The 23,267-nt window shown below is 51.5% G+C and overlaps 9 protein-coding genes across 9 annotated transcripts; 5 read left to right on the top strand and 4 right to left on the bottom strand.

Annotated features, from left to right (window-relative positions):
- Window positions 1–274: 274 nt before the first annotated feature.
- Window positions 275–1,571, top strand: C7974DRAFT_315975 (uncharacterized protein; the record flags this gene model as incomplete). The annotated part of the gene is made up of 2 exons (XM_046138538.1): window positions 275–1,165; window positions 1,323–1,571. The coding sequence occupies 2 exons, from the start codon at window positions 275–277 to the stop codon at window positions 1,569–1,571; spliced, it is 1,140 nt and encodes a 379-aa protein (XP_045994665.1).
- A 59-nt stretch (window positions 1,572–1,630) lies between these two features.
- C7974DRAFT_435630 (Squalene/phytoene synthase-domain-containing protein) lies at window positions 1,631–4,979 on the bottom strand (the record flags this gene model as incomplete). Its single annotated transcript, XM_046145074.1, has 4 exons — window positions 1,631–2,174; window positions 3,110–4,752; window positions 4,799–4,898; window positions 4,957–4,979. 4 exons carry the CDS (start codon window positions 4,977–4,979, stop codon window positions 1,631–1,633), a joined length of 2,310 nt encoding a protein of 769 aa, XP_045994664.1.
- Window positions 4,980–5,377: 398 nt separating this feature from the next.
- C7974DRAFT_399078 (carotenoid oxygenase) lies at window positions 5,378–7,691 on the top strand. The gene has a single exon (XM_046142385.1). The coding sequence runs from the start codon at window positions 5,495–5,497 to the stop codon at window positions 7,598–7,600; it is 2,106 nt and encodes a 701-aa protein (XP_045994663.1). The 5' UTR covers window positions 5,378–5,494; the 3' UTR covers window positions 7,601–7,691.
- A 460-nt stretch (window positions 7,692–8,151) lies between these two features.
- On the top strand, window positions 8,152–9,997 carry C7974DRAFT_227628 (uncharacterized protein). The gene is made up of 3 exons (XM_046137309.1): window positions 8,152–8,595; window positions 8,650–9,114; window positions 9,166–9,997. The coding sequence occupies exons 1-3, from the start codon at window positions 8,547–8,549 to the stop codon at window positions 9,594–9,596; spliced, it is 945 nt and encodes a 314-aa protein (XP_045994662.1). The 5' UTR covers window positions 8,152–8,546; the 3' UTR covers window positions 9,597–9,997.
- A 1-nt stretch (window position 9,998) lies between these two features.
- Window positions 9,999–11,559, bottom strand: C7974DRAFT_227621 (repressible acid phosphatase). The gene is made up of 2 exons (XM_046137308.1): window positions 11,348–11,559; window positions 9,999–11,296 (listed from the first exon to the last, which is right to left on the bottom strand). Exons 1-2 carry the CDS (start codon window positions 11,432–11,434, stop codon window positions 10,064–10,066), a joined length of 1,320 nt encoding a protein of 439 aa, XP_045994661.1. The 5' UTR covers window positions 11,435–11,559; the 3' UTR covers window positions 9,999–10,063.
- Window positions 11,560–11,918: 359 nt separating this feature from the next.
- On the bottom strand, window positions 11,919–13,712 carry C7974DRAFT_227670 (uncharacterized protein). The gene has a single exon (XM_046137310.1). It carries the CDS (start codon window positions 13,314–13,316, stop codon window positions 11,958–11,960), a length of 1,359 nt encoding a protein of 452 aa, XP_045994660.1. The 5' UTR covers window positions 13,317–13,712; the 3' UTR covers window positions 11,919–11,957.
- A 396-nt stretch (window positions 13,713–14,108) lies between these two features.
- On the bottom strand, window positions 14,109–15,728 carry C7974DRAFT_415409 (beta-xylosidase; the record flags this gene model as incomplete). Its single annotated transcript, XM_046143890.1, has 1 exon — window positions 14,109–15,728. The coding sequence occupies one exon, from the start codon at window positions 15,726–15,728 to the stop codon at window positions 14,109–14,111; it is 1,620 nt and encodes a 539-aa protein (XP_045994659.1).
- A 3,358-nt stretch (window positions 15,729–19,086) lies between these two features.
- On the top strand, window positions 19,087–20,443 carry C7974DRAFT_426384 (putative alpha/beta superfamily hydrolase). Its single transcript, XM_046144519.1, has one exon. It carries the CDS (start codon window positions 19,141–19,143, stop codon window positions 20,179–20,181), a length of 1,041 nt encoding a protein of 346 aa, XP_045994658.1. The 5' UTR covers window positions 19,087–19,140; the 3' UTR covers window positions 20,182–20,443.
- A 1,344-nt stretch (window positions 20,444–21,787) lies between these two features.
- On the top strand, window positions 21,788–23,180 carry C7974DRAFT_227586 (uncharacterized protein). The gene is made up of 6 exons (XM_046137307.1): window positions 21,788–21,979; window positions 22,039–22,087; window positions 22,142–22,207; window positions 22,258–22,400; window positions 22,446–22,737; window positions 22,788–23,180. Exons 1-6 carry the CDS (start codon window positions 21,889–21,891, stop codon window positions 23,065–23,067), a joined length of 921 nt encoding a protein of 306 aa, XP_045994657.1. The 5' UTR covers window positions 21,788–21,888; the 3' UTR covers window positions 23,068–23,180.
- Window positions 23,181–23,267: the final 87 nt, after the last annotated feature.

Below are 23,267 nucleotides of genomic sequence, written 5' to 3'. Positions count from 1 at the left end.
GTTAGACTCTCGTAGCTCGGGGAAATGATTGAACAAAGCCACTTCTTCGACACGGGCGTGCGTATCTGCTTGGTTCTGACCAGTCATGCTCAACGCTTCGCTTGATTCAGGTCCACAAGCGAAGCGGCGGCGCCATGTCGCAAGATGAAGCGACGCAGCTGAGATCGATCAGTCCAGCGGTGTCCGTGTGCTCGAGTCAAACCACTCAATAGATATAGATAAGAATCCCCAAACATGCTGTCCTCCCACCCGTTTGCCTGTTCATGCATCCGTCATGTCGTCCTCTACCATCGCCTACCCGGACAACCTCCAAACTCAGTCGCGACTTGTGCAGCTACCACAAGAAATCAAAAACCTCATCTTCGATCTGTGCTTCGCCGCAGATGGCGCCATCGTCGAGCCAATTCCGAATACCACTCCTTCCAAGGTCGATGTCTCGCGCAGAATGGGAGTAAACCTCTTGCAAACCTGCTGCAGATTATACCATGAGACCGACCGCCAATCATTATTCACTCAGAACACCTTCCGCTTTAGAACCGTCGACAGTATGAGCACTTTCCTGAGATCATTAAGCCCTGTGCACCGCGCGTGTGTTCGGGACGTCGAGATTGACGTGCAGAGCATGCATTCTCAACACCCGGGGCTTGCTCGGGAGTGGCTGCACTACCTGTCATGGGGCAACGGCCAGTGGGATCAGTCTCTCGGCTCTTTACACGTAGATGCTCCGGGGTTGAAGTGCCTCAGGCTGAACTTCGAGTCGTGGCCCAGAATCGCCATGAAGAGGGTCGAACTGTGGAACCAACTCAGGAACATGCTCTCAAAAATCGAAGGCCTCGAGCGAACTATTGTGGTCGGTGCGAGTAAAGGCACTTCCATGTCCAAACGAGCTCCCTTTTCCCCGGTTCACTACGTTGGAGGCGATGACGTCGGCGTCGATGACCTCGTTCCACGAATGTGGTCTACTGTTGGAGCACCAGATGAGTCGAAGATCGTGAGGTGGACTCGCCAAGACGGAAGACTGGAGCTAGAGATTGTGTCGATATCACATCTATTGAAGAACGTCGACCCGCACTGGTACGGCCCCTCTGTAAGGAGAAGCCACACCGACCCGTGGCCAGAGAACGGCTCCTGCACCTTGTTCGGGTACGAGAACCGGGACTCGGACGTCACAGAGCCCACTACAAAAGGCCTCAATCCCAGTGCCGCCGAACAATAGGCCTTGCAGGATCCCAGGGCCCATGGATCTCGTTCTTGTACTTTTGCAGCCCGATCAGCCACCAGCTGCAAATACCCATCACCAGGAACGTTAGGAAGCTTCCTAGCACCACTCCTGCAATGAAGACACCCTTTCCACCTCCGGTCAGGGTTACGAAGACGCCGCCCCACGCAGCTGTGACGAGCAAGATCGTGAGGGTGAGATGGCCGCGCCAGGAGCGGGCGCGGAGTTCCCGGCGAAAGATGGGGAAGAGGCCGAAGACCTCGATCGAGAAGAGAGTCAAAGAGAACACGTGTGTGGTCGACGGGAGGCGCGAAGCCAGAACGCTAGATGCCATCATAGCGGAGTTTGTTGACATAGACGCGGGTAGTTTGCAGCGTTATTAGCGTGCATAGCGAATAGAGATTTTTGAACTTACTGAGCTCCCGGTCCGCTGCTGTAATCGAAGAAGACTACATTCATCATAAGTAGCCATGTGCTTATAGCCCAGATCGAGTCACTTGTTGTCGACTTCGTCAAGGACTTGAGTATGGGGCTGAGCCCTAGTAAAGCAGCGTAAATCAACACAGCCGACTTGATCGTCGATATGCGCTGCTGGCGTCGAGACGGTGGAGACGGCACCGAATCCGACTGCGAATCTGTTGCTTCGTCTGTCTCTGACGGTCTGGTAGACTCCTCCAGATGTTTGCCCTGCCAATGATCCCACAGAATCCAAGCCAACGCGGTGCAGAGAGTCGCCCAGCCTACAACAGACAGCGGCGAAACATTTCCCTGGATGATGGCAACAAAACAGCAGCAGAAAATGGCGACTGATGCAAGATGCTGCACAATAATAGTTGTGTCGGCCATCAGCGACCAGAACTCATAAGGCTGCAGCCGCGGATTGCGCTGCAGGTGGTCCAGAAACGTCTTTTCATCCGTGTAGTTATCGGGAACTGCGACATAGATTAATATCCACCTACCGCGGCCTCGATGCAAACTAACACGGTTGCTTGAACCAGAGCAACTTCTTATAGTGGCTCTTCGACCTGCGGCTAGTGCTGCGCCCGTCTCTGCGTCTTCTGCCAGACGCAGACGGCTTGTAGAACGCATCGACTGGGTCTAAGAGTCGATTCGACTCCATGTTGCTGTTCATGGGCGACGTAGGAGGGTTGTCGTTGCGCAGGAGAGAACGGTATGGGACGTTCGCGCTAAGACGCTGTTTGGTTTAGCCCCGCTTAGGGCCCCACATCCACTTGCATCGCAACGAATTAGAGTGCTTCGTTGCCGTGGTTCATAGGCGGAGAAGAGCCATGCGTCAAGTTACTTGTTGTGGTAACTTCCAGGCGGGTATTGATTGCAGGGGACACAGTTCGATACATGTGCCTACGTGGCCAGGTTACTAATTGCAGTAACTTCCAGGTAGGTGTTGATCGTAGTGGACACAATTCGTCCTGCCTTCATGGCCAAGTTACTTACTATGGTAACTTTTGGACAAGTATTGATCGCAGGGGGCACAGCTTGTCCTACCTACATGGCTGTAACGCTGTAACCAACCATGGATGGACTGGTGCGTTCGATCCAAATGGCTCGCATCGTTGCAGGACATGATGCAATGATGTCTGTGACACAATTTTCTTGTATGATTGGAAGAGTTGTTTTCATTGCAACCCTCGGTACGGATGGTGGAAGCGAGACTTTGGATCGTCTCGTGACGTGGGCTAGTATTGATTTGTGGGAGGATGCTTCTTCATTCGAGGCTACCTCGTTGCACGACGGCTGCCAGGTTTGATGTTTATGGGTGATGACATGCACGAAACTCAACATGGAGAATAGAATGTTAAGTATGCATAGACAATACATCTTACGAGCAAGCTCAAGAACATTCGCGAGATCATCTATCATGGTCCGCACCGCGACTTGCTCGTCTGATTCAACGTCTGCCAGGCTACAAGTAGCCTCCTCCACTTTGGCACAGTCGCGCGCCCGGCCTTGACCATATAGCCTTTCTGTCGTAGTGTTCTCCCAATCTCCATGTAGCTCTCGACTGCGACCCTGATCGGACCTGCAGCTTCAGATGGCAGCTGTTCGATTGAGTGCTTAGATGCATTATAGAGGTCGAACGCGTTGTCTAGCAGGCGGTTACGTATGCTTTCAACTCGCGGTCCCGAAGGTTGCTCGAGGACTGCCTTTTGCGTCAAGCCTGCCTCAGACAGCCATGTTGTTGGGAGATACACGCGACCGATCTTGGCGTCTACTGCGATGTCTCGTGCGATATTGACGTATTGCAATGCGACTCCCATCGAGTTGCCGGCGATCTCCACCTCGTGCTGCTCTTTTCGGTTCAAGCTGGTAGTGTAGGTGCGGAAAATGAGCTCGATACACATCTGAGCCACCGTACCGGCAACTCGTTCGGCATAGAGTTTGAGATCGTCTTCGTTCGTAATTGGAGGCGATGCAGTGTCGAAGGCCAAGTCCATGTCAAAACCAAGGAGCAAATCCTGTAATGGCTTGCGCGACAGTTTTTCGGTCGGTAACTGTACGAGAGCCGAGCGTGTGTCGGCAGGGAAATGCCCAAAAACATACTTGATCAGCGCAGGTCTTGATCTCGGTCCACTGTACGCGAGGTCTAAGAATTTGTTCAGGTGCGCAATCCATTCCTTCGCTTCTGCTGCTGTCGCGGCATTGTCCACTAGATCGTCAGCCACTCGGCAGAATGAGTACAGCAGCAGCAAATCGGTGCGAAGAAGTCCTTGGAAGGTTGAGGATGCGAGGTAAAAGCTCCTGCTCTTGCGCTTCAATCGATGTACAGCCTCTCGAAGGCCTTCGAGACGGGCATCGTCATATTTCTTCGGAGACACGAACAGAGCCTGGATGAGAACCACCGGTGATGGCAGTTGCGGCGCTGGGTTGGGGAAGAGGGCGGGGAAAGTATGCAGGATAGCAATGGCGTTATCAAAAGCGACCAATCCGAACACAATCAACATGTTTGTGACAAGGAAGAACAGAGCTTCTTCAATCTCCAACCCATCCCACAAATGGATGCCATGTTTGGTACCGGCGCTGATAACCCATGTCCCTCTGCGCAAAGCCATGGTGTCGACTACCCAAAGATATAGAGTGGGCAGCCATATGGGCAGCGCTGTGTTGGACAGAGGCAAGCCAAGGATGAATTGGTATGCAAGCGTCCATAGCCCTAACAAGACAGGTCCTGCCCATACGAGGATCAGGCCTGTATATGTGCCGGTCACGTTGGCCTTGACGCAGTACCAGCCATATGCGATGAGTGCTGATATCACCGCCTGTCCACCCCACATCGAGTATTTCCAAGGCGCAGGTGAGGACGGGGTCGCGGCGCGTAGGTAGGTTGGCTGATAGGTTGGCTTGCTAAGGAGAAAGTATAGCAGCGAGGTATTGTAGGTCTGTATGACGAAGAAAAAGACTTCCTCAAGAGGGATGTTGAAAAGCGTGGGCCCAATGATTACATGGCTTGGATAGCTCCATATGCCTGTGCGGATGAGGTACGAGTCCCATGGGATGGTCGCAGTGACGGCAACCTGCAGTATCAGTACGGGCCGTTGCTATACAAGCGGGACGACTCACAGTAATCAGGAAACCGACTCTGTACGTGTCGAGTTTCGACCAGAGCGGGCGGTAAAGTAATGTGAGTAGCACAGCCGGCGGTATGGTGTACTTGACATGGCTGTTCACTGCGCATTAGTATCGAGATCAAAGTTCTGGAGATCCTAGGCAGGGCATACACGAGCGCGTAGTCGGTGCCCATGGTCGCAGATCGTCGCGACTGTCGACTGCGCGCGGAACAAAGAGCGTGTAAAGTCACGTCAATTCAAAACCGCAATGCAGGGAAAAGGACTAGCAGCCGCAACGGGTGAATGAGCGAGCGTTACATAGGACCTGCTCAACAAGATCCATCTTGACCGCGTTCCGTTGTCCCCGATTGCCGACCACGGCGAGCATGGCAAAGTTGAAAAGGTGCATGTGCACGTTGCCGGAACGGGCCCAGTACGGGAGATAAGCATCAAAGTGACATCATTGACTTTTTGCGGGCAACCTGGGAGCCAGACCTCAAGCGGACAGCATTAGCCAATCATGATGCGAGGCATTGCATCATGGTACCTGGCGCCCGCCCGTCAACACGCCATGACCTGTCTCGCCAGACATGTGAAACTCCACAGTAGGTACTGCCATGCCGACTTCTACAGACTAAATCCATGGTTGTGCAGCCTTTGGAGGCTCCCCAGCGCACTGCTCCAATGCGCACAGCACCCGCTATTCATCATGTCCTACAACGGGCGTCGCAAGAAGGCCTCAACGAACCATCCATACCTCAGTGGTAACTTTGCCCCCGTGACGCAAACATGGACACCAACATCGGTTACCTGGACGGGAAATCTTCCCAAAGAGCTCAATGGCGGCATGTATGTGCGCAACGGGGGCAATCCCATGGCCAACTCTGACCTTGGACGCGACGCTCACTGGTTTGATGGCGACGGGATGCTCTCAGGAGTCTGGTTCTCCCGTTCATCTTACAACACCGATGAACTCGATGTTCAATTCGTCAACCAGTTTGTTCTCACAGATGTTCTTCTAGCTCAAGCCGAGACCGATGCCATACGAACACCGATCTTGCCCAGTATTGCGACGTTGACGAACCCGGCTTCCAGTCTATTCTGGATTATTTGGCGGATCCTGCGTACTGTTCTGATCGTTTTCCTATCCCATCTGCCCGGTTCAGGGACCGTCATCAAGCGTATCAGCGTAGCCAACACGAGCGTTCTATATCACGATGGACGAGCGTTGGCCACATGCGAAAGCGGCCCACCTATGCGGCTGACATTGCCTGAGCTCGAAACTGTGGGTTGGTTCGACGGGAACACAGTGGAAGGCGAACCCGAGATTCAAGATAAGGAGGAGGAACCAACATTGGGTGGTACAGGGCCGTTGAGTTGGATGCGCGAATGGAGCACAGGACACCCAAAGGTTGACAACACAACGGGCGAACTTGTCATATTTCACTGCAGTTTTGCTCCACCGTATGTCCAGTACTCGATTATACCCTCCACAGGCCCGAACACCACGGAATACCACTCAGCTGGCGATGCCGGCCATATCATCAACGCGGCAGTCCCCGGCTGTACAGGTGGAAAGCTTATGCACGACTTTGGTGTGTCCAAGCGCAGCACAGTCATTCTGGATCTTCCTTTGAGTCTTTCGCCGTTAAATCTTGCGAAAAACTCACCAGTAGTGGCATACGAGCCATGGAAACCCTCTCGATATGGCGTCTTCCCTCGCCAACATCCAGAAGCGGTGCGTTGGTTTGAGACCGACGGCTGTTGCATCTTTCACACTGCCAACACCTGGGATGAGTTCGATGTTGATGGGAATGTTGTTGCCGTCAGCCTCCTAGCATGCCGCTTGACATCTGCATCTGTTGTTTTCAGTGCTGGAAACATCACACCGCCACCACACCCAAACCACAAAGATGTGGTAAGCGAGAAGCCCATGTCATTCTTCGCCAGGTACGACAACGACATCGACGAACAGGATCCTGAAAAAGTTGACGAGACATCGCCTTTGATATTCCGAAACGATGCTGCGCCCAATCCATTCGGCGCCTCTTCAAACTTGCCAATATCCGACGACGATGAAGAACAATGTCGATTGTACTATTACAGATTCTCACTGGATTCTCCAACCGAAAATGTTATCACTCATCAATTCGCGCTGGCAGCCATTCCTGTGGAGTTTCCTACGGTGTCGCCGTTGACAGCCATGGAGTCTGCACGCTATATCTACGCCTGCAGTACATCAAACGAGTCTTTCGGCGCGGCATTGGGCAAAGCTAGCAAGATCGATGTCCTTGTTAGATTTGACGTGCAGGCTTTACTTGAGAAGGCACAAATCGAACCGCCAGACTCAATCACAGGTTGCGTGGACAACCGTACACTACGCCAGATCATGGCATCAACTGACCCCAACGACCCAATCAAGGTCTTCCGGTTCCCGCCAAAGCATTACGGACAGGAGGCGACGTTTGTTCCTCGCTCAAGGCGTGGTTCTGTAGCTAACAAGAATACGGCTTTCGATGAAGATGATGGTTATCTCGTCTTTTACGTGTTCGACGAGCACCAATTGGGCGAAGATGGAGAGTGCAGAGAAGACGCGAAGAGTGAACTCTGGGTTCTGGACGCCCAGACGATGGCGCGGGTTGAGTGCAAGATCCAGTTGCCAACTCGCATTCCGTATGGATTACATGGTAACTGGTTCACAGAAGAGCAAATCGCTCGTCAGAAGAGCGTGGAGAAGGTACGGGCGCTGCCAGCAGCTGCCCAGGTTACAAGGGCCATTCGCATCAAGCGAAGCATACACAGGCGTTTGGGTTGATATCAATGTTGTACTGATAGCACGAGCAAACGACGTTCAGAACCGTATACAGGCATACCTACTACTAGTAATGATAATGGACCAAGGTACAACTCTCAGTATACAGCCCCAAGGAATACCCACGTGTGATTACAGGACCATCCGTTCAGGTTTCTAACACGCTTGGTGACAGTCGAGTCCATGCCGCAACTGTCCGACTGTAATTATTATCACTACTGGCAATCGCTATGCGTTAGCATGTGAAAAATGGTTTTCAGCGGCAATAAGGTTTATGATGTAGTCACCTGGACGTTTGACATATGGGAATACCCGCGATCATCGACATCGGTCCTTCGACACGCAGATCTTGCATAATGGCCCGATGACTCTGTGAATCTGTCCTATCGGTTATCAACCTTGCTCCTGAAGTCGAGATCTCCTTGCGGTTCGCCGATGAGGCGTCAGTATCCACCCCCAATTCAATCTTTGTGGAGACCTTCATCTTCGTCAACGTTGGCTCGTAAAAAACCAAGCTTTCGGCTCACGAATTCTGCAATGCTTAGCTACGCCCTCGGTATCAAGCGTTGATCTCTAGTGACAAATTTGGAGATTTAGTGCTAGAATCTCGTCCTGTCGCAGTAATGATGACTTCATCGTTCGAAACGTTCGCGCTAGTGAGCTCACCTATTGGCCGTCAGCCTCGTCCGAGCTATCACACTGCAATAGCGTGTCTGAGTAACCCGTTGCCGGTCAATGTGACAGATGATTGCAGGAATGCGGTGTTTGTTGCGTCGAGACCTTGTAGATTTGCGTGGTAGACAGGCATCGCACGATCGATGTCATCACTGACGTATCGCGCAAGCATTGAACCTTCTCATATATGGGCTGAGGCGCTGCTGATATACATTCGAGATATATTCCTGACAGAAAGATTCCGTACTGAGAACAATTCTTGGACTGAGCAATCATGGCCTCCAAACTCGTTGCACGCGCAAATCACGCTCTTGACCTCAACGGTATGCAGCCTCAAACAACCGTGAGCGCAAGAATCGAACACTGACTTCCCATAGGTAACACTGTCAACGGTGCTACAGCTGATATCGCCATCACGACCCATGGCTCCAACCTCTACTTCGCCATCTGCGCTGCGATGGGCTTCGCCGGCTTTTGCTTCGTCGGTCTTGCCTTCCGCAAGCAGCGTCGCGACCGCCTCTTCCACTACATTACTGCAGCCGTCGTGTTTGTAGCATGTATCGCCTACTTCTCTATGGGATCGAACCTGGGATTCACGCCTATCCAAGTAGAGTTCCCTCGCAACAACCCTGTTGTCCGTGGTACCTACCGTGAAATCTTCTATGTTCGATACATCGATTGGTTCATCACGACACCGCTCTTGCTTCTCGATCTGCTGCTTACTGCCGGCATGCCGTGGCCGTCTATTCTGTGGACTATTCTTATTGACGAGATCATGATCGTCACTGGTCTGGTCGGTGCGCTTGTGGTTAGCAGGTACAAGTGGGCTTACTTCGTAATCGGTGAGTTCAGTTCATTCGCATGTTATATAACAACCAACTCATAAATTTTAGGATGCGTCGCCCTTTTCTACATCGTCTACCAGCTCGTTTGGGAGGCTCGCCGCCATTCCACTCGCTACGGTGCGGATGTCACAAGATGCTTCCTCTACTGCGGTTCCCTGACTGCCTTTCTCTGGATCCTCTATCCCATCGCCTGGGGTCTATGTGAGGGTGGCAACGTCATCTCGCCAGATTCCGAGGCCATCTTCTACGGTATCCTTGATTTCATTGCTAAGCCTTGCTTTGGTGCTCTTCTTATTTGGGGCCACCGCAACATCGATCCTGCCCATATTGGTATGGCCATTATGGACTACGAAGACGACGACCACATCCAGGAGAAGCGTGGATTGAAGCGTGGACCCCAGAACAGCGCCATTCAGGCGCCTCTTGATGGACCTGTCGATACGACCGCTACCACCGGTCTTCACGGAACTCAGGTCTAAGCGTCGTCGACGGGATTTTACAGATATACCCTATTTTCATTGAGCAGATTGGGCGAGTGTACAATGTTGGGCAATTACGGCCAGTAATCTAATTTGAGAAAGAAGAGAGGTGTTTTTCAGAGGAAATAAGGAAACATTTTAATGGAATGATTACTGTTGTAACTTTTCTTTCGCTACTTTTTCGAGTGCAGAGCAAAGGTCACCATCTCCACTACACCCTAACATAAGAATTCCTCATGTACCCAATAAAATCTCTCTGTAATTATCTCACTCTACGCTTACTTTGGCCTGATCTTGAAAGTCATGCTGGTGTACAAATCTTTTGTACAACTTGAGAATCCAATATTTTTCATTTTGCCAACTTTGTATGGCTGGCTTGAGTTTGTCACAACAAAGAGATCGAGAATGGTTGATGTAATGATGAGATATAATTAATCATTAATAGGGTATCACACTAACTAGCTAGTCTAGTTGTAAATCGTCAAAACATCAGTCGAGTTATTATACTCGGTCGGCGCACACTTCTCAGTGTAGCTACCAAACATCTCACCCCTCTGCTGCACAAACTCGGCAAACGAGCCCTCAGAGCAGCTGTCACCAGGCCCAACAGCGCACTCAAGCTGCTGCGGATCCTGGTTGACAAGAACACGCACATAGGTTCCAGCAGGGAAACCGTAGCTCTCGCACTCCATGCGCTCAATCGCGATATTCGTCAGGAATGGCAGGATGCGCGACGACTTCCATGCGCGGTGGTAGTTCTGCTTTGTGAGCGGCATCGTCTCGTTGACGTTCGCGGCGCCAGCGAGTTCGGTGTTGTTGAAGATGCCAAGCGCGACGGCGACGGTGGGCGGGAGTTCGCGGTGTGTGAACGAGACGTAGAGGTCTTGGGTGGAGTTGCCGGCCAGGAGCTGCTGGGCGGTGGCGTTGAGCCAGGGGAAGCCGAGGGTGCCGGAGATCTCATTGCCGTAACCGGTGTTGTAGAAGTACTGGATGTCGTTCATATACTCGAATTGCAGCCACTCGTCGGCGCTGAAGAGTTCAAGCGAGCAGAAGGGGGAGGAGCCGCGGATAACGGTCTCGTAGCCGCATAGCTGCTGCATCGCGGTGATGTCGTTGGCTGTCCAGTTGAAGCCAGGGGCGAGATCACGGAAACGTTCGATGATGGGTGCTGTGTAAACGTCCTGGAACTGGCTAGATTGCTTGCTGCCGAACGAGGAGCTGTACTTGGGACAGCCCTTGTAAGGTGTCAATGAGTCGGCGCCCTCGGATGCATCCTCGGATATGCTGACTTGCTCAGTCTCATTGCTCTGCATGACCAAGCCGTCAATGAAGGACTTGGTACTGAGCTCTGTGCGCTCAGCAGTCGATGTCCAGACTTTTTTGGGACTCTTGAACTTCGGGTAGCGGAGATGAACCTCAGTACCCAGTTTGTATGACTCAAGACGGCCAACAGTCGTAAGGTCCTCCAGCTCCTCGTCTGAGATTGGTGTCTCCCATTTCTGCAGGAAAGACAGAGCACCTGCCGACTTCCAGTTCACGGATGTGTTCTCCAGTCTGTCTGTGAAAGGCTCGATGTACTCCTCGTAGTCGAAATCGTTCGCGTAGATGGCAGCATGGCGAACAAGATAGGCTGCGCGAGTGACATTGCAACCTTGAGGCGGAGCCGGGTCGGATTGAGGGTCCTCAAAGTAAGGAGCAATCTAGTTCAGATCAGTATAAATACCATCAGTACGACTTGTCAAGACACATACACCAGCCAAATGATTCAATGGATCGAATGAGTACGCGGCATTGGCGGCATTAGCCACTGCGAGAGTGAGGAGCGCTGAGGAGAGCATCTTGGATTTGGGGACTTGCTACAAAAACACAATCCTGGTGACAAGAGTCCTGTCCAGTATATAACGGTCCCCATATTCCCAGATACCTGCTAGCGCCGACGTAAACATGGTAAACAGACATTTCCAGCTGCCGGAATTCGGCACAGGCGATTTGCAGCGCTACATGAGGATCGTAGGATGACATGACGACGGTAATGGCGTTAAACAGGGCAGCTCAAGCTTCCTTGGTCAATGCTTGGCCGTGAAAGGCATGGTGGCCGAATTTGACGCGGCCAGGCCCCATCGCGACGTCATGGGAAATATCACATCCAGACCACCATCATCGGTAAACTTCTATCTGGCTGAGAACGGCCAAAGCGGGAAGTCGGTGTGGAGCAGAAAATTATGTTTATTGGGTTGCAGCTTCCTGAGCCACGAGTGTGCTGTGTTTCAGCCAAATCGCTAATGACGCCACAACAAGGGATCAAAGGTTCTACCAGCCACGATATCAGCCTCCTGTGCAGACGTCCGCCATCTTCCTCGATCAGTTGGCCATGGTGCGCCGCCTCAAGCTTTGCACGTTGAGCTCCAGTGCGTGGCACTCGTCCTCCTTCGTGTGCAAAAGCCTCTGAAGAGTCTCCTTCTCCGATCGGAGTGCTTGCAGCTTCCCGCCGACCATCTCTCGATACGCGCCATGCTCCTGTACAATCGCCTCAACCCTCGACCATTCACTGTCCCTCGGCTTGGCCTCAAATGTGCTGACACTTGATCGCCTGGCCAATTCGGCGTCTTTGGCCTTGAGTTGTGCCTCGAGGTCAGCAACGTGGTCGCCCCAAGCCTGGTGCGCTGTCATGCGGTTGAGATCGTCGATGCTGGCACTGCCTTGCAAGGACTCAAGCTTCGAAACGAGATTCGAGTTCCTTTTCTCCAACTCAAGCACGCGCTGCTCGAGTGCTGCTGACTTGGCCTGAGCAAAGAGGTCGTTTGTGGCGCGGCGCTCAATGAAGCTTCCTGGTCGTCCGCGGTTTGGACTCCTGGTTCCGCCTTGCGATTGCATGCGCTCGAGTTCTCGTGTCTTTTCGGATAACTTACTGCGGACGATTTGAACGTTGACTAGATCTTCGTCGCGCAGAGCTGTCATCGCTACAAGATCGCGATCCTTCTTGGCCAGGAGTCCGCGGATCTTGATGTTATTCTCGAGGTCCTCATCGCGCAGAGCCCAGATGGCTGTGTGTCGGCTCCAGAGTTGTGCTTTCTCTTCTTCGAGTTTCTTCAATCGGGCCTTCATCTCATGATACTCGGCCGGCTCGACAGCCGCCACGGGGTTCTCTCGCTCGATGTAGATGAGCTTCGACATCAGCGCAGCAAGTTGTGACTCCAGAGGGCCTGCAACATGCGGTGCTGGAGCTGGCGACATGGGCTCATCATTAGCGTCGTCGGCATAGATCATCACTGGAATCGATGTTGGTGTCTTCTCAGGATAGCCGAAGACCTGGTCTTCGCCATCGAGTGTGGACGCAAGAGACTCGGTATCGTCCTCATTGGGATTTACCCACTGAGCTTGTGGTGCAGTCTTTAGTGGTTGTGGCATAGCGCTGACGATGTGCTCTTTGACTTGCTCGTCTCGCCAGGCCTCGACAGCTGGCTGCTCGACAGGGGTTGCGAGCTTGGGTTCCTGACGACGAGACTGCCAAATTGCTGGAATGACGACTTTGCTAACAGGGCGTGTCGACATCTGCTCTTCACCGAAATTGTTGTCTGAGGATTGATCTGAGTCGTATCCTCTGACCTGCGAAAATGACTGGTTCGAAGCGACTGACTCCGGCCGGCCACTGTAGAGTGAGGCGACTGAGTGTATCGATCCCGTGCGCTCGCTTCGGGGCGTCGCGCGCTGTGTCCACATTTGTTGATTATAGGATATGAGTTGATTGTGTTTAGGTCAAAAAGCCCCGAATGTATCGAGTATGTACACGGGTGAAGAATGTATGGGCGTGGAAAGTCACCTGCGCGAAAGGCAAGGCTGCGCAATGCGAAAGAATTGGATGCTCAACAAGCTGAAGATTCTCTGCCAGCTTATATTCTATGTCTTTTCTAGTAAATGACGGTGTAAATCTGCAAACGACATCTGAAACCGTGCTGCGACGGAGGAGTTGCCATGGCTAAACCCGCGACGACAATAGTAGAATGACAGCGGCAGACGGCACGCGGCTTGACTCCACAATCACCAATCATCAGCAGCTTCGAGACTCTAGTCGATGTTTTTGTGCTTTTTTTGGTTGAAGTTCTTTATCATTGTCGGTGTCGCACGTGCGGTCTCAATTTCTAAGCGAAAGACGTTCATTCTGCAAGATTACCGCGTGCTCTAAAGCGGCCAAAGACAGACTTTCCGACAAGGTCGACGATGTCAATTGTTGCGGTCGACGCAATTTCGAAGCTGTTGACATGTACAGTGCTGACGGAGTTGCAATTGAGGAGGTCCAAGGTTCGACAAGTCCGAGCTGAAACCCGTTCAGTCACATACACCAACTCGCTTAGTGGCACAACGATAAACCTGTCACAACACCAATGCCTCCACTACACTAGATGCCTCAGCCGGACATCGACGAGCCTTTCATAAATCGATAAGAGCGCAGTAGAGAAACGGATTACGTTGCGCCCCGCTGACAACCTTTCACACATAGTAAATCCTACACGATTAGGTGTCATACCGGTCCGACTCGTGCTCTACGGGTCGATATGTGAAGTAGTCGAAGCAAGCCTTGGACTCTGTTCCATTGAGGTCGCTCGCTGCGACGCCCACAAACGCTCCCGTAAAGCTACCATGCGCCTGGTGCCCGCCGCACTCGTCGCTCAGGATACTCGCATCGTACACAGGCCCGATGTCCGCCAAGTCGTCACCCTCCAGCGCATACGAGAACTGCAACGCCTTACCGCGGATGCGCAGCGCTAATCTCACCTTTCCTTCCTGCGGAATCTGCACAGGGTCCGCGAGTGGGAAGTTCAGTCCCCCCTCTGGCCACGATGCCTCCGAGGTCAGAAGTAGCAGCTCGCGCTGTCCGTCGGCGTGCGAAGTCACGGTCAGGTAGAAAAAGTTAAAGCGGCAGTAGTATGCTGTCAGCCCCGCGAACTGCCGCTCGTCGGTAGGTGAGAACGCGAGGGTCGTCTCGGCGTCGTAAGAGAAGTGCGTTTGACGCCGCGCAACGAGAGCCTGTTCAAACCAGCTCCCAATTGCTTCACGCCCGGTGAGATGCAGTGCGCCGTTCTGGATGCTAAAGATTCGCTCGGGCTCCGGCGTACGCAGCCATTGGAAATCCTTGTGCAGCCCGGCTGCAGCACTGAACGTGTACTTTTGCTCGGCCCAATAGGCGGTATCGTCACGGGCTGCGGGGAGATCGACGTAGAGGGATGGCACGGGGCCGTCTTTGACGTAAAGCCAGTCGTCGTCTGCCCAGTAGGCCTCTTGAATTGCTGTTTCGCGGCCAAGAACGCAGCGTCGATCCTGAGTCGTAGGGCGGCCTGTCAGATGGACAAGATAGGTCTTGCCGCTCGGAGTCTCGACGATGTCGCCGTGACCGGCCCTTTGTAGGGCCGCGAATGGCGCGTCCTTGGAGGTGAGGATATGCTTCTGAGGGTGCAACTCGTAGGGGCCCCAGATATCGCGGGATCTGGCCATGGTGCAGGCATGCTCGTACGCTGTTCCGCCTTCAGCTGTGAGAAGATAGTACCAGCCGTTTCTCTTGTAGAGGTGGGGCCCCTCCACCAGATCCAAGTCGGTGCCGTAGAATATCGTCTTGGTTGGACCGATCAAGCGACCTTTTTCGGGATCCCACTCTTGCAAACGTATACCCGCGAAGGATCTTGGGCGCCGACGATGGTCCTGGATCATGTTGACAAACCACTTCTTGCCATTGTCGTCATGGAATAGAGATGGATCGAACCCGGACGAATTAATATAAAACGGATCGGACCATGGGCCTTCAATGCGATCTGCCGTGACGATATAGTTCGGAGTATCCTTGAAAGAGCCGTCCTTACGCTTGACGTCTGTATACACCAAGTAGAACTTCTTGCCGTCGTGACTTAAGCACGGTGCCCACACTCCACAGCTATCCGGATTACCTCGCATATCAAGCTGGCTCTTTCTGCTCAACGGCCGTGTCACCAGTTCCCAGTTTGCGAGGTCCTTGGAGTGGTGGATCTGAACGCCTGGGTACCACTCGAAAGTCGATGTCGCGATGTAGTAATCATCTTTGACACGAAGAACCGATGGGTCGGCGTTAAAACCTGGTAGGATGGGATTGCGTACTTGTGGCATTTTGAACTGTGTGGTGCTGTGGTGGCTGCGACTAGGTCGCATTTGTGGTCTTCCGCAGGACTTGCTTACCTGAACATGAGGCTGAAGTCGTGAGGAGAGAGGTCCACATCTGCATTTAGCCGGACGGTATTAGCCCGAATATCCGACATTTGCCCGTAAGAGGCTACGTCTACTGCAAGACAGTCGCCATTTCATGTTAAGTGCATGGGTAAAGTTCGGGATCTAAGCAAGCACGATTTTGTCGACTGGGGCTGCATTGATGACGCCTAGATCTAGAGCTGACTATTCGTTCTACTCACTAACTTCACAAAGCCAGCATCATTGTTGCAACAACACTACAATGATACGCCGCTCGCTTCTCTGCTTCCCGATCTGACAGCTACAGCCTGTCCAACGACCATTCGCACTTGAGTGACAGACCTCTCGACTTCAGTGGACACCACTTCACCCAGCAGCTCAGCATTGAATGCTCGCCAATCGTTGAAGATTTGTAAGGTACCACTTTGTGGTCTGAACTGTCAGTACGGCACTTAAGCTAAGACGCGTATGCCACTAACCTGTGAACCGCGGCCGATTCTCTAGAACCCGGAAACTCTCTGCGAGTGACACAGTTACCCACACGTCATATCCAGATTTACTGGTTGGCGCCAAGTCGGGAGTGTGAAACGATCTCGTGTATATGATGTATGCCGCCCATCCACGCACAAACAACCGTTTCTACCTTTTGTTCGCCGTCATCTTCGCAAAGGACTGCAACTCGCGATCGGTAGGTCGGGGAGCGACCCTTTGGTACTCTAGGAGCTTCTCTTCTGTGAAAACGTTTGTGATGCTACCGCTGAATTGGGTCGACAAGGTCTTGATGTTATTCATAAGTCCATCAAAAGCCCCGTACATGCTCTCATCGTTGGACTGATGTCCTAGGAAAGACTCCCTGTTGTACAAGGTGGACTGCATCTGATTCGCTGAACGCTTGGCTTGGTCTGCGCGAGGCGGTTTTGCTTATCCAGAAGGGCAGCCTTCAACTGACCAACTTCGACCTGACCACTAGCGATTTCACCCTCGAGTCGTTCACTGAGTCGTTTACACTTGGTTTTTGGGCTTGGTGGGGTTCTTTTCGTCTAAAGGCGCAAGACTGGAACTTCTAGACCACACCTTTACTCACAACAGTACGTTGCGAAAATAAGGTACCAATCCACACAAAAGGCCATGTGAGCTATTTTCGCTCACGTTCCTGGACATCATGCGTGCAATATTGACAGTGGGGACCGAGAGCATTCCTTCACTGCAGACAGCTCAGTACTAACATTACGAACACCAGTTTGCGGATCAGCACATCGAGTCAAGCCGACAGTGGCTTACATACTTGATGGCTAAGTCTCTAACAAGAAGAGACGTCGGAGCGAGAGCCAAGATCAGCGATCCATCCAGTGAAGAGCTCGGTAACACCAGGCGTGATTCCACAAAACATTGCCAGCATGCCGATCGTGAACGGAACAGGAGGCAACACTTAGACAGCGCAGATCCCCCTTTTTTTTTCATCTTCTGGCAGACCTCAGTACCAACTGGGCGCTGAAAACTGACCTGATCGCTCTACACCGCTTTCAGCCTTGCCGATTCTTGCTCCCAATCCAACCGGACCTGCCGCCTCATGGCACGGTCCTTCACGAGTAGGTCCTGCTTGAATTGTTCCAGGGAAGCTGGTTCCTCTTGATACTGTATTTTCAGATTGACCAGACTGTTAAAAATGTAAGCGCCTGCCACGGTATTGTCCAATGATTTGCCTTCGTCGACCAACTCTTTCTGAATCTGAAGAACCACATTGTCTCGGCACAGGAGTCGGCTGACGAGACTAATGGCCAAAGATCGATATCCGTGGAATCGCCTGATATTCGATCCATGACCGGCCATCTACGCCCAAAACTTCTCCTTCTACTGTCGTTCACGATCTACACCCAGGGATTGCTCAATCCCATCTCATAGGGAGATTATCAGTAGGAAGTTGCTTAAAGCCTCTTGACCACATATACTCTTGAAAATTTCGAATGTCTTGATCGCGGCTCGGCTACAGCGAACGTCTGTGATCCGATGGATGTAGATGGTACCTCTCAGCTCGACATGGTCTACGAGAAGGACGGGTTTCTCTACATCGTTGAAGCCAAGAGTACAAGAAAGAGTTATTTTCACAAGCCACCATTAAATATCGAGCTAGCTCAGCACCTTTGCGGTGGCGGTGTTCCAGGGTTGTCTACACTCTCGCCCAAGCAGGCCAAGAATTGTACCTGCGCGCGCAGTACGACGCAATTACAGCAACGTAGAATTTGCAACCTCTGCAACTCTTACGAGTAACGCAAAAGATTGGCGACACGAGGGTAAATTATCCTGACGGACACTTGTTGACGTTACCGACCCTCGGTCAGCTGAAGAACTTTGTGCACAGGAGGAACTTCTTAGACGGGTCGATAGATCTGCGGGATGAACCTGACAGGATGTGGAGGTCGTTCCCAGATGCTGGACATTCAACTCGACTAGAAGGAACAAACCTTAATCTGCCAATCGAGCCCCACGTTGTCCTAATCGTGAGAAGAATGACAGGAAGATAGTATCAAATTTGACAAGAGCGGCTAGAAGCGAATTGACCCAGACAGCGATCGGGAGGATAGTCTGTGAGGCAGCAGTGAAACGTATACTGGACTGCTAGGCTAAGATCATGCGTGAGTATTTATCAGTCCCAAATAGTAATTAGTGTTACTCGTTGTGTCTGTGGTTATGCGCTGACGCAGATTTAATGTCCTAGCACACTAAATTACTTGGCTGTCAGCGGCTTGCATTAATGAGATTTGTAGTATCCGGCCGAAGTGGTGGCAGTGGAGATCACGGCATTGCCCTTGAAACCCAAAGGCACATGACGAAATGGGAGTCGTACTGGTATGGTCCATCAAACCCAGCTCACTAATGATTCCCAGCAAATCGCACTCTTCCATGCGCTCAGAGAGTCGTGAAGGCCTTCTGCTTCACGACACCATCTTGCCCGAATACCACAGCATATCCTTAGTTTCCAGATAATCATGCGTGCCATGCCAATCAGCTGTTAGCTATTTACATTTGTTGACCGTGTCGGCCCTTTGCTAATCTCAGAATTCTCTCCGAGGTTCTGAATCCCTGGAGACGCAGGCAGATGACACCTGCCAAGGCGCCTACTCCAATCAAGATAGCACTCCCAAGTCAATTGTTTTCGTCGTTTTCTCAATCTCCGAGCGAGGCTGTGTAGTGACGCAAGCAAGGGCTTTGCAGAATCTCGTCATTTCGTCCGCTATAAGACTAACAATGTGCCGCTGGAAAGTAGCAGCATCAACAATCAGATTCCTCTACCGACCTACATCTCCAACCGTGCTTAGCGACACATTTCAGAAACATGAAGGCCACTGTACAATCTATCACCCGGATGGGTATGATACTAGCGATGTTTAGAGCGTCAGCAACGGCACAGAATCTGTCGTTTGGAGCCAACAATTTCTACCGCAGCGACAATGTAACGATTCAGCCGATCACGTTTCCCAATTTGTTCAAGACGATTGTCGCGGGCAATCTCTTCACTCCCAACGACATCGGCTTCAATCACTCAGCTATTGTCATCAGTCATCCCGCAGGAGCGGTGAAGGAACAGAGTGCGAACCTGTACGCCACCAAGTTAGCTGAGCAGGGATTCGTTACTATTGCGCTCGATCTCGCTTTCTTCGGAGGCAGCGAGGGTGAGCCACGTCAGTCAGTAGCTCCAGAACTCTATGCAGAGTCCTTTAGTGCGGCAGTAGACTATCTCGGTCTGCTAGACTTCGTGGATCGTAATCGTATTGGTGGGCTTGGCATTTGTGGTAGTGGCTCTTACATTATCAGCGCTGCGAAGATTGATCCACGTCTAAAGGCTATTGCAACCTCAAGCATGTACGATATGGGGTCTGCCTTTCGAAATGGTCTGAGGAATGGGACTAGCGCTGAAATGCGTAAGGCAATGATAGCCGCAGCAGCAGAGCAACGCTGGACCGAAGCCGCAGGTGGCAAAACTGAATATAACCTGGGCACACCGCTAGCTATCACGAACGACTCAACCGCTATCGACCGCGAGTTCTACGACTTTTATCGCACTTCACGCGGCGAATACACGCCCCCAGGATCGTTCCCAAATATCACGACAGGCACAGCAATTTCAAGCAGTATAAAGCTGGCAAATTTCTACCCATTCAACAACATTGAGGATATTTCGCCTCGTCCTTTGCTTTTCATCTCAGGCGACCAGGCCCACTCTCGCGAATTCAGTGAGAATGCTTATAGACTTGCTGCTGAGCCGAAGGAGCTTTTATGGATCCCAGGTGCTGGCCATGTTGACCTCTACGATCGTACAGATCTCATTCCGTGGGGTAGGATCACCGAATTTTTCCGCACACATCTTAGCATTTAAAGTCGAATGTGGCTACGCACAACGTTCTTTCTTAGAATTGATCGACTCATATACATACTGCCTTATTCAGTCATACGTGTGGCAAAATCTGGTGATCACGTTCTTCTTTCACATGTTTGTCGTGTAAGAAGCAAAAGTGAGTTTGAACTAGCGCATATCGTTCTTAGTTAGTTACTGTGATTACAGGCATAAGTTGTGTAGGCGGGTCGGCATGTCAGGGGTGCCCATCGGATGGTGCGGAATGGCCCCTTGACAAAATTACACTATATAATACTTATTTTTGTATGATATAGTATAGTATAGAGTTATTTCTACCTTATCACAATATCTACTCATCCGTCATAAGCCCGGCCATCAACGCCGCCACCATACCTGTCACAAGATGAGCGTATCCAGGTGCAGACTCCTGCCCTTGCTGACAATACACACAGGTCTATCGCCAGCCTTATTTTGATAACAGAGAGTCAAGTTGGCTACGCAATTACTGGCGAGCAGGTCACACTAAATCGCCGAACAGGCAGCCTAAGAAGCCTCACAGAGGCTGAAATTGATGAGCTTGAGACATACGTCCGATCTTCAAGATGCATGTGTCAGATAAGTTATTTCACACTTGCCAATGGTTTCTTTGAGGCCTGGGGTATTGCGAAGCATGTGGTACGCTGTGCCTTAACAGGACAAAGAAGAGGGTATTCACACTGAGAGCCACCTTTCACTAGTGATCTAGGGGATCTCCACCTTGAGCAGCATGTCTTTTGAGAGCCTTAGCATTAGTAGAGGATCCTGTAGAGTAACGAGATCTGATTGTGCGAGTGGAGATAACGCAGGAGGTGGATAAGAAGGGAGGCTGAGGAAGCATTTAATCCTACCAGTGTAATTATACAAGGTGCCTAAGAAGCGTGGACGGATATTCGCAGCCCGCTATTCTGGTCGATCAAAAGAACCTCCCTTGTTCAGGAGGAGAAATGTAAGAGTACCAATAAGAAGAGACATTGTAATAGAGACGTTTATTGAGAAGCATTGCGTTGCGAGCCAACGAGAGAGTGTCTGCTCATAGACGAGTGTACGCGTGACCTTGGCCTTGCGGTCGCTTCTGCCCCACCCCTACGCCTCCGACCAGGTCTTGCCTCCAAGGATTTACTTATCAGTGTGCCGCTACTCCTTCCAGGATCGCCCGTAACACGGGGTCTCGGGGCTGTGGGGCTATCTAATCGACAGGCCAACCTAGTAAGATTAGCAGAGATATGAACCGGTTGTATGCAAGTCGCTGACCTCCCGCCGGATCTCGCATTAGCGGCAGTAATGCCGCTAGTTAAGGGTGCAGTCAGGCGGTTGCATTAGCGCGTAAATAGATCGATTACAACCCGCCCTACTTCTACGCCATTCCTCACCAAAACATCATCACCAAGACAGACCTGCTCATGGTGACCACAAGTCCGAGAGTCACGTTATTTGCCACTAGATGTTATTGGTTTGACCTTGAGGCGCAGCTTCACAACGCTCGTTGATTCGTGGAGAAGAGCAGCTGTCTCAACGGGATTCTTGGACTTGTGGTCTCCACTACGGGTGTGTCAGCAACCTGCAGGCCTCGAAGTAGGATTACACTTCAGAAGTCAGCGCCACAGTAGTTTGATGCCATATATAAGCTATAGGATAGCCGGGTAAGCTCTCCTGATAATATCACTCACAACGAGATCCATACTGATAAACATGCCCGGCTCTACACCAGAAAAGCCCATCAACTGCGAGGTCGACCTTGACCTGGGTAACATCGCAGGGAAGACTGTCATTGTCACGGGAGGTAAGGCAAAATAGCGGCGAGATCGCAACTTTGGTGTGGTTCTAATTCAACTGCAAAAGGTGCTAGTGGGCTTGGTGAAGCATATATCAGAACATTGCACGCTGCAAAGTAGGGACAGGACTACTCGAGCAGAGAAGAGCTGAGCAATAACTGGTCATATAGAGCCAACGTTGTCATTGGGGACTCAAACCCAAAAACTGGCGAGAAGCTTGCATCGGAGCTGGCTGGGTAAGAAATTGCACAGTTCGTGTAGCACGCCCTCACTGACCATGACCTAGTGCCAAATACATTCAAGTCGATGTCACGAAGTGGCAGGACCAATTGCATCTGTTCCGGCAAGCAGAACTTGCGTTCGGGCAGATTCATTATGTCATTGCAAATGCTGGTATCGCCACTCAGGACGACGTCTTCTCGTTCGATGGTTAGTCCAATCTTTGCTGCCTGAATGTGGCTAATATAGCATCAGGACCAGACTCAGTACCAACAGAGCCCGGCTTGGATATCATCCATGTGAACATTATAGGTGTTTTATACACCACAAAGCTCGCCATGCACTACTTCATCAAGCTTAACGGTACCACCCGTTCGCCTAAACAGGTCGACACTTGCCTTATCCTCATCGGTTCCGGGGCTGCATTCCTCGATTGCCCTCGTGGGCCACAGTATTCGTGCTCAAAATGGGGCATGCGCGGCATAATGCATTCTTTGCGACGGACTGCCGGTCTTCATGGTAGTCGGGTGAACGTGTTGTCACCTTGGTACGTTGCTGCTCTTATAGTCTGTGGGTCATGTTCTGATTTGGGTATAGGTACGTTCGCACCAACATCCTCACGAAGGAGACGTTCGATCATGTCGAGAGCGCTGGTGTGCACATAGCCAAGACAGAAGATGCAGGGCAAGCACTGCTGCGCCTTCTTAGCGACACCAGCATAAATGGGCGTATGCTATTCATCGCCCCGAGGAAGTGGGCAGCGAGCGGATACGTGGATTTGGATATTGATGAGTACCCAGAGGTTTCACTCTTGAATGAAATTCAAGAAGACCAGATAAAACCGGCACCAATTTCTCTAGGTTTGTTCACCAGTTGAATGTGGGTCTGCATTCTTATACCAAATGGAGTGGTCCTTGAGATGCTTTGTACCCTCATGGATTGTGGTGAAACTAAATATCGCAACTCTGCGCAAATTACGCCATAGTTTTCGGCTCCTCCAAAGCATGGAACATCGTCTTCAGGTGCAAAAGTATGGTTTTCTATAAGTGCATCTTGTATTCCCATCGCGTTGAGTCG

The sequence above is a fragment of the Boeremia exigua genome (assembly GCF_020726555.1).
Source record: "Boeremia exigua strain MPI-SDFR-AT-0100 chromosome Unknown C7974scaffold_9, whole genome shotgun sequence".
Taxonomy (NCBI): Eukaryota; Fungi; Ascomycota; class Dothideomycetes; order Pleosporales; family Didymellaceae; genus Boeremia; species Boeremia exigua.
This window is presented reverse-complemented; position numbering and strand designations above follow the sequence as displayed.